At 37.9% G+C, this 10,452-nt stretch overlaps 1 protein-coding gene across 1 annotated transcript; it reads left to right on the top strand.

The window, feature by feature from the left end:
• Nucleotides 1-649: 649 nt before the first annotated feature.
• On the top strand, nucleotides 650-4,782 carry LOC140234055 (uncharacterized). The gene is made up of 3 exons (XM_072314169.1): nucleotides 650-1,304; nucleotides 3,424-3,612; nucleotides 4,694-4,782. The coding sequence occupies exons 1-3, from the start codon at nucleotides 650-652 to the stop codon at nucleotides 4,780-4,782; spliced, it is 933 nt and encodes a 310-aa protein (XP_072170270.1).
• Nucleotides 4,783-10,452: the final 5,670 nt, after the last annotated feature.

Consider the following 10,452-nt stretch of genomic DNA (forward strand, 5'->3'; position numbering starts at 1 on the left):
ATTATCGTCACTAAGATTCGAAAATATTCTCTTTCGTCATGCATTGAAGAAATATTGCGAATTATGATCAGACAGCTGGAAGAAGTAAGACAAAAAGATGACTTTCTAAAGAAAAGCCGTTACATTTGTCGAGATAATGCATAAAATAAATATTTCATGATGCTTTAAATGCAGAAACCTTGTCATACCAAGGAGGTATAAGAGAACCTCCTTGGTCATACTTGTATATAAATGTGTCATATTGATAGAAACTGCTGTTTTGGAAAAGCGTTTCACAAAACACGTATTTTTTGGTATTCTATTTCCGGTGCATTGCAAATGCCAATGTTCCTAATCTGTGTTTGTTTTTGCTTTCTGATTATTATTATTTTTCTTTTTTGTGTATATGGGGGACATAGTCAAATTGAATACATAGTGGAGTTTCACATTCTGCTCACTTGAAAGATTACAATCCTTTGTGTCTTTTTATTATCTCTTGTAGGTTGCGATGACCAGCACATGGACGAATACAAATGCACTTGACAAATGCTAATAGCTGTTGGCAACCGCAAAACAAAACAAAACAAAACAAAACAAAAAACCTATCGTTGATTACGTAAAGTTACCATATTTCGTCACTCGGAAACCAGTGACTGTGAATGAACCAACGATGGGCGACAGGGTGGAGCTCCTCAGCGAAAGTGTTCCAAACCCGAGGGTGGACCCCGAGGTGCCCCTCCCAAACCAGATGCCGGTGACGAGTGAAATCCCCAAATCCTCGGCAGTGTGCAACGCCACTGTAAAATGGAAGGCCAAGCTGTCTTCGGCCCAGCCACCGGTAACAACTTTACTTGAGATCCCGCGGGAGGTTTCTGGGTCTCAGAAACACGTAGCCGTGCCCAGTGGAACCCAGGATGCGCAGGAGAATCCGGAGGTAGTGATCACCTCGGTGGGACCCACCTCCGAAGTGATGGAAAACGGACGGGTGGAAAGAATGGAGGGCGACAACCTCAGTCAGAATTCTACGTGGACCAGACACTCAAGACCAGGCTCCCTACAAGGATCCCGACCAGGCTCCAGATACGGGTCCAGACCGGAATCGAGGTTTTCGCAGGTGTCCGGAGGTAGAGTAGCGTCGGCTCTCGTTGCCATAGGAACCGGATCATCCTTTACCGAGTTGCCAGGGACGGGCAAGGATCCCACAACGCAAGCGCAGTTTACAAGTGTCAACACGGTAGATAATCCTCTCCTAGCAGCAGTGCCCTCTCTTCCCGTCCATCTGGCATGGATCCTGTTCCTTCTCAACATTCTTGTTCCTGGTTTAGGTGAGTCCCGATTGAAAGGTGATTGAGGGCTTTGGCAAAAGATGTAGGTGTGATAGCTATCTTAGTTGCTGTTTAGTTTCCGTGTTTTTCTCGCTCTTGAAGCCATGCTATTTGGGCTTATCATGCTATTGTATGCGATGGTTTTATGAACTTTGTATTTTCATGTGGTATCGTCTGTTGCAAAATGGAATGAAATTGATTTAAACGAGTGAAATATATACGGGATAGGTACACGTACATCAGGAAAGTGAAGCTATGTCTTCACGCATTATGCTATAAGGCCTGCTAAAAACAAACAGACAAACAAACAAACACACACAACAAACAAACAAACAAATGAAAAATATCCAAGTAAAAACAGCAACAATAAATCAAAAACTTGAACAATCAACCACGAGAGTGGCAAGTTGAACAGCACACGTTGGTTCGAGGCAGTCATGCAGTTTTAAAATCGGCAGATTGATTGTCGAAGATGACGCACAAAGAACCTATCACCTCGTTTTAAAATACAAAATGGCGTTTTGCTCATACCTTTCACTGTGTGCATTATCATTCATTTTTTACACTTGTTTGCGAGGAAGTCACAATGCAATCGTTGTTAGAAAGATTGATGGAAATCGATTGAGCGCAGGTGCCTTAATTCATTCATGCCCGTACTTTTGTCATTCAGAGCATCGCTACCTTGCACTCGACAGCCAGACGTCGTTTTTAGATTGAAAGTACATATGTAATGGCAATTGCCATATATCACAATAAAATGACTAGGTTTTTTTGGATAGTTAACAATAGCAGGGACACAGCCAGTTTATATCAGAACTCATCACAAAATTACCTGAAACGTAAGTTTGACAGAATTTGACCAAAAAAAAAATGATGATTTCAGAAAATTGCAATATTTCACCGTGTTTTTCTCATGAATATTAATAGCTTGCTATTGTTAGAGTGGCATAAATGAATTTAGATATCCGATCCACTCCATATACCTTAAAATCAGGGGATCTGCTATTACATCAGCTAACTCCTCGGCTTCATGAGTGTGTTATATTACTTATCATTCAAATGCGTATCTATGGTGACTTGTCATGATGAGGATGGTATTCATCTCGTTTGGTACCTACAACATCATGGCAACCAGGAATTTCAGTCGAGTGTTTTGTTCTCGTGAGCGGGTTCTGCCCGGTTTTGGAAAGGCTCTGTTGACGCAGCATCTTATCAACAAGTTGGACATTAATTATTGAATGTTTGATATACACACCAGCTGTTTTTTGCTTTTCACTTCAGGCTGTTAACTGTTCGAGCAGTTTCCGTTTGTGTGTTACTTTATTGAATTTTTAATTGTTCTCACCAAGGTTTCACTTTAGGGCAAATGATACTTAAAGTGCTGGGTGTACAAGGTAGGCCTACCTAGAAGAGTGTTTCCATAGAAAAACAAAGATGAAAGTGTACACATACTATGTTAATCCGTTGTTGGCAGACAAGACTATTATACCTAACACGATGGTGAAACCTAAGGCATTTTATGGTGCTAATAAAAATTATCAGAGCTGATATCACAGCTGATAACAAACTTTGCCCAAGATCAGTAAGCATGCTCTTTTCAAAACCAATTTTCTTTCGGTTTAACAGTAAATCGACCAAAAAAAAAAAGAGAAAAAGAAAAGAAGCAGTTTTAAAGTTTAAAAAATATGACCACAAATTGTAAGAAAATCATCAACTGGTAATTCATGCAGTTTTAAGCATTTTACATTTTTAAGACGCTTTGTTTCATTTCATTGATATGAATACCACTATTCTCCGACAGTGTTGGAAAAAACGTTTTTTGCTCTGGTTTATCTTCTTTATTTTTGTTCAGCCTTTTAAAAGCAAACGAATCAGTTATGAAGTGAAACTCGTATAGAATTCGGGTTTCTCCGAATGATGTTCATAAAAAATACTCAGCATTTTATCGATTATTCTGAAGAAAACTACAAAAATTATACAAAAAAAAATGTGTAAACATTGACCATCATAATTTTCCAGCATATTATTGTCACTTGTTTTCAGACGGTTCTTTGTCATTGGTGTGACGGTATTTTAAGATGTAATCCACATATCCTATTTATGACCGTCCTATTCATAGGCACCATCTTAGCTGGAATCAGCATGTTGTGTTGTGGCTCTCAGCAACCAAACAACAAGCAGGACGACCTCATCGGTCCATGTTGCACCAACATCTGTGTGGGCGTGTCTCAGCTCTTCACCATTACCTTCCTCCTCATTGGCTGGATCTGGAGCATCACCTGGGGCGTTTATATGGTGCTCTTTGCATGTAAGGTTTGCTTATTTAAATTGAATATCTCTTCTTTGTTGTTATTGTTGTTTTCGTCGTCGTAGTTGAATGCTTTTTCATTATGTATTTTTGCATGATTATTCCTAAGTAATCATATTCATTAAAATTACAATAAAAATCAAAATCGGAACTTATTGTCCGGGGTAATGTAATAATTTAAAACGATTCATAGGCACCTACGTGGTGCGTTGTAACAGTGCACGAGGGCACGTGTATGTCATCTTTTACAATGATGTTGATATTGAGAGCATTGATATATATATATATATATATATATGTATATATATATATATATATAGCGAAAACTTTGAGCATAGAAAATGGGTTTTATATATATATATATATAGAGAGAGAGAGAGAGATTACATATATATATATATATATATATATATATATATATATATGAAAGAAAAAATCAAGCCTCTTTTTTATAATGTTTTCAACGAGGGTAATGGTCTTACATAACCAGCATATAAAAAAAGAAGAGAAAGAGAGAGAGAGAGACAGAGACAGAGAGACAGACCAAAAGTTGGTAAATATGACCGAGGTTCCATGAGCCTCGAGAAATAGTCACCTTGGTCACCCAGCCTTGACTCTCTTGCATTAAAGTCCTCTTAAATTCTTGGAATTGCCGTTTGCTAGTGACGTTCCTGATAGGTAGTTTTTTGGAATACGAGGGATATTATTGTGAATATTTCACATCATTAAAAATAAGGACGTCCTAATGTTGGCCTTCATTCTAGTAGAGCAGTATCGTTTCTCGAACGATTAGGTATGAATTTTAAGTCCTCTATTACTGTTAAAAGCCGTGGAAGACGAAACATAAATGCTGTAGTATTTCATTATGTTTTTAGAATTTTGTAGTGTATGCACTCACTCGACCCACTCGACCTTTTACTGATTGGTAATACTGATCTGATTTTACCAATGTGATTAAAGGCACTTTCTGTTTTGGTGGAAACTCGTCTGCACCAGTACTAGTATTTGGCTATTGTTTATTTTTCATCATCTGTTGAGTTTTTATCATTTCTTATTTCTTCCCTTGGGATTTTTGTTGCAGATGAGCGCAAGCGGGTCATTGATGAAGAGACGAGGTTGCGACGAGCTACTAAGGTTGCTAACGCCTTCAAGGCTGGGCGTGCTATCTAGTGGAGCCCTGATTGTACCATTCAGCGACTGATGCCACCATTTTGGTCATACAACGCGTCACAGGGAGAACTTTACCACTTAAAATCGCTTCACCATATCTGCCAAAATGATCTACAGGGATACAATTTACATTTCCTGAGATTTTCCTAACATTGCCTGAGATGGTAGTTTACACTTTCTTTGTTTTAGTGAACGCCAAGCCTATACACACGGCAGTGATTGATGATAAACTTTCTGAAGGTTTGGACAAACCAGGTTACGTTGTCGACTTGGAAATTGGTAAAAAGGCGGATATGCAATTAAAATTGAAGTTTCATGGTTAATCAGATGTTGGAAGGTATTCATACAATATTGTAAGAACTAAAAATACAGAGCCATTTTCTACAATGATTGCTTGATTGTATTTTTCACGAGCGGTTATGTTGTCTTAGCTTATTGAAATGAATTAGACACCCAACATCATCCGCCGATATGATATGTAAAATTAAGGTTTCACTTGATGTGCCGCTTGTAAGGGCCAAAGTTGTTCACAGTATGGTAAATATTTTTGGTGATTGATTGGGCCGGATGCATAAACGCTAGCAATTGCTTGTGCTAGCCTTTTACTCGAATCCGTATGCATAAAAACAAGCAATTGCTTGCGAGCAGAAGCTTTTGCTAGCAAGCACAAGTAATTGCTTGCTGCCCGCAAGCAATTGCTTAGAGGCCAAGCATTTGCTTAAAAACGTATGCATAAAACATACCTTTTGCTAGTTCTTGCTAGCAATTGCTTACGATTTTCCAAGCTCTGTAAAATGAGCTTGAGTTTTTGCTTAACTGGGACGTTCCCTTTTAAGTATCATTTTCATATTCATGAAAGAAAAACCACACTTGTGAAGAAGTGGTATAAATCTACAAGAAATTACTCATTAGTAGAGTAAGAAACTTTTTCATTTCAACAACGGGAATGTCCAGTGATTAGCACGCAAAATATGATGAAAAACAGGTAGGACGTCTGACTTCGGTGGAGAGCAAAGAGACCTCTCTCCACGTGTGATCTGGAAGATCGGGCTACTGTAAGCAGTGGTGGAATCAGCCAGTAATACATGTGTGTGTGTAGTTGTGTGTATGCGTCTGTGTGTGCATTTATGAGTGTTATTTCACAGCTCTTCTGCTATGTCAGGAAATGTTTCCGCACACACATACCCCTAAATACATGCAGCCACACTCCTTTGTTCTTGTGTTCGCACAGGCGTGACGTCCCTTTTGTTGAAAACGCAAGCAATTGCTTGTGCGGGACAAGCAAAAGGTATAAGTACAAGCAAAAGGTTATGCATATGGATTTAAGCTATTGCTTGAGCTAGACCTTTTGCTAGACGAGCTTGTGCTTTTGCTTAAAGCAATTGCTTACAAGCAATTGCTTGTTTTATGCATTCGGCCCATTGACTTGAGAGATATTAGAATGAACTTTCACTTTTGTAATATAGTTGTGTGATGGTAAATGTGCAATATGTCCTTTGTACAACGGAAGTCATTTTTGCGGGCTTTCGTACATAAACTTTCTTAAGAACCCATGATATGATTATGATCGCCAATGAGCTTGCACTTTCGGCAGAAAAAAAAAAACCCTCTGAAAAACTGTCTATGTAATAAAAGCGATCCAGTAGAATCTTATACTTTGTTGGAAAGGGTTCTTCGGCGTCAATCACTAGTCTTTGAGGAAATTCAGTGGGATGGACTGTGGAACACCTTTACATCGGTATTATTGATAGGAACTCATCTATTTCATTATACAGAATGATTTAGGCGTGTAACTTTGCGCTCTATGCATTAGTTCGCACAGATTTAAGAATGACAAGTGGTAGGCCCTATACATTCGCATTTCATAAGTATGTATTTCGTCGTGTATGGGCATGTACGTTGGAGGTTTTGTATTCTATTTACGAGTTGTTATCAAGTAAATTCATGAGAGATTGAAGGTTTTTTTTTTTTTTTTTGTACTTGTGAGTTTTTCAATATGGCATAATGAAGTGTGTAAATAGAATGCAATCTCAAATACATCACTGCATATTTTGTAAATAGTCAACTTTATTAAGAACATTATCTTTATTGTGTAAGAAAATTTAGTAGTTTCTATTCAAGATTGTTGGCCTATGGGCTGTTTCATGCAGATGTTTGCAATAGATTTGTAAACTGCAGTACTAGGAATTACTGCGGCAACAATTGAGCTGCTCAGATCTGATCTGTTGATTCCTGGCTGCTACCATACGGTAAATGCAATTATTGCGGCCGACAATGATTGCAAACCTCTATATGACACGGAGCCACATGCGATATTGTGTGTCATGTTTTATACATGTTCATTCTGAAATATCGTGCATAGAGTTGCACTCATTTTTCATATTTGTATGGTGAAATTTCGTCGTCGGTTTCATGTGTGTGTGTGTGTGTGTGTGGTTTATGCTACACACATTAAAAATTAAGATAACGCAAGTATGCAGATTTCATTTGATGAAGACAGCCAGAAAATGATTAGCTAAAGTCAATGAAGCGCATTTATCTCTCTCTCTCTCTCCATCTCCCCCCCCCCCTCTCCTTTCAATATATGTATTAATAATGGGTTGTATGAATTGTACAGTAAATGATGAACGCAATAAAGGCTACCTCAGCGTTTGACTGTAGAAAGAAGTAAAATGAAAGACGTTTTTGTTCAATTTTGTCAGTTTTTCAATTCAATTTTTCAATATTCATTTTTAAGTCAGCCATCTCTCTCGCCCTCCCCCTCCCCCATTTCTCTTTAGCTTTTTCATTGTGAATGGTTTGACAAAAGTTGGTGATTCGTATACTTACGGAGTCATGATACCACTCATGGAAGGAAACTACATAATGGTAGTAGACGTCGATATAATGTAGCAGAGAGAGCATGAATAAATTTAATGGAGACCAGCTGGTGCGAATGATTTGTAATGGTAAATTATTGAACGGATGAATTCGTAAAAGTTCTCCTGTGAGGTATTACCATTTCTGATAGTTTGGCATGTAAGGGAGTCACGATACCACTCATGGAAGGAAACTACATAATGGTAGTAGACGTCGATATATGTAGCAGAGAAAGCATGAATAAACTTAATGGAGACCAGCTGGTGCGAATGATTTGTAATGGTAAATTATTGAACGGATGAATTCGTAAAAGTTCTCCTGTGAGGTATTACCATTTCTGATAGTTTGACATGTTCCTGATTTTTCTGATAATGAAAGTGATAAAACAATTATGCTTATGTAGCGATGCGTGCCAGTAGCTATATAAGCGCACCCTCTGTCGAAATTGTTTTAAAGGGATCATATAGTTTTTGCTGAGACCTACCTTCAGGTTTCTAACACTTTTTGATGAGAAAATGAGAAACCTCTTATGAAATATGAAAAAGCATGTAATTCCAAGAGGGATTTAATGTTTATTTGATAAAAATCGGTTTTGAAAAGGCTGAGATATCCAAAACAAAACAATCCTAATAAAAGGTGCATGTGACCCACCTTTTATTAGGATGGCTTTATTTTACTTTGTTTTTGGATGTCTCAACCATACCCAAACCGAATTCATCTAATACAATTTGAATTCCTCTTAGAATGGTATGTTCTGTACTATATCATGACTGTGTGGTTTCTTGGTATCTTGCAGAAAGTTAAAGTCTAATCATCACCTCCGCTCATACATACCATCCCTTTAAAGCATGCTGAGAGAGAAATTTCTTTTTAAGGTATTAACGTATGTAGCTCTCAAAATGAATTCCTCCGGCTTTTCGACCTATCCCCACAGATAACTGTACTTCGTCGGGTATTTTTTTCTTCTTCTTCTGTGTTTCCTCGTTGTTCCTTCGTCACCGAATTTAAGTCTTTGTATAAATTTGTTTTTTCCTATGGAGGTTACACTCTTGTTTATCTCTCGACGTTATTTATGACCTTGTAGCCGCCACTCGGTTTACATTCTCTATCTCACAATACCCCTTCATGGCCACTTTGAAGTATTCAAGTTAAAGAGTATTCAAGGTGCATCTTTAAAAATGGCAATGTTGCTTTTAAACTATTTAGTATATTGGAAGTATTTTTTGTTGTAGTAGAAATCAATAAATGAAGAGAAGGGAAGAGCTTGATTTTATTCGTTTCATTGTTGTTTCTGCATTGTGACACTATCATTTTATAATACTTAGAATACTCGAGTATATATGCTATACTGATGTACACCAACAGTTTTCACACTCGTTTCCACTCCATCATAAATATTTAATTATGGAATCCTCTAACACATTTAATTCGACGTTAGTGATAGGTATATAATAATGTTTCATTGATAAATGCTTGCCTGTGGGCCCAATGAGTGAGTACAGATATAAAACGTCCATTTTATAAAAGTTAAATGTATGTACACATCTATATTCTATATATGAACTGAATGACTGAAACTGCACTGCATACTAAATCCCGGTTTCATGGGCATAATAATATGTCTGGATTCATGGCATAATAGGCCTACTCACATATTTTGTAGGAATGTGGCCCGGTTTCATGGTATAATATTTCACACATTTCATAGGCATATGCCCGGTTTCATGGAATAATACTTCACACATTTCGTGGGCATATACCCGGTTTCATGATACAACATTTCACACATTTTGTAGGCATATGCCCGGTTTCATGGTATAATATTTCACACAGTTCATAGGCATATGCCCGGTTTCATGGTATGATACTTTACACATTTTGTGGGCATATGCTCGGCTCCATGGTTCAGCATTAATCACACATATAGGCATATGCTCGCGGTTTCATGGTATGATGCTTCACACATTTTGTGGGCATTTACCCGGTTTCATGGTTCAGCATTTCACACATTTTGTAGGCATATGCCCGGTTTCATAGTATACGCTTCACACATTTTGTGAGCATATACTAATGCCCGGTTTGTAGTTGGTCTATGCTTTGACGAAACACAGCGTTCCTGTTTAAATATGCATTGTTCCTCAATCACAGCATGGACCTACTACAAATGGACATTCATCGCTCGTTAATAATTCATGCACCTGTTTCTGTCAAAAGCGTAACAAAAGCATTTGAAGCGTCCTTTCCTGCATTGACCATATCATCACCGCCGATAGCCAGTCTGGTTAAAAACAAGACGACGATGTGAGAAATTAAAAAAAAAATACATGCGCAGAAGATAGTGATTCTCTTAAATCAAGAAAAATATATGTGCAGTTGTAGTGTACATTGGGAAATTGTTGCTCAAGTAATTTCATTTGCGAAATGCGCGTGCTATACAAGAGAAAGCAATTATTTTGGCAGGTTGATTGTGATTTGTAATCTAATTTTCCCCATTTTTTCGCACATTGTTCCAGAGTAAACATGGACAGTAACCGTAGATGACATGTATGTCCTATCATTGTGTCCACTTCAGTAATTTTCAATTTTGTGACAGGAAAACTGTTATGTTTTCGGGTTTGCTGCTCCCTTTCATTGGTGTTTATTCAAAGACTGTTGAGTCTGAAAAAGCACCTCAGCAAAATAAGACCGCGATGAGCAAGGGATGAGGAAAATGGTTCTTTTGTCAGTGACGATGCACGATTGCACAATCGTCATTATCCAAGCACCTGAATATACTCATTAAAAAGTACATACTAGTAATCGGGTGGCGGT

This window comes from Diadema setosum, chromosome 1, assembly GCF_964275005.1.
Source record: "Diadema setosum chromosome 1, eeDiaSeto1, whole genome shotgun sequence".
In the NCBI taxonomy this organism is placed as follows: domain Eukaryota; kingdom Metazoa; phylum Echinodermata; class Echinoidea; order Diadematoida; family Diadematidae; genus Diadema; species Diadema setosum.

What these genes read in the sequence shown, in the direction of transcription:
- LOC140234055 (XM_072314169.1), top strand. Translation starts at nt 650, where the DNA reads ATGGGCGACAGGGTGGAGCTCCTCAGCGAAAGTGTTCCAAACCCGAGG. An exon ending in CATTCTTGTTCCTGGTTTAG is followed by an intron (nt 1,305 to 3,423) that starts GTGAGTCCCGAT and finishes TCCTATTCATAG; the next exon opens with GCACCATCTTAGCTGGAATC. An exon ending in TTATATGGTGCTCTTTGCAT is followed by an intron (nt 3,613 to 4,693) that starts GTAAGGTTTGCT and finishes TTTTTGTTGCAG; the next exon opens with ATGAGCGCAAGCGGGTCATT.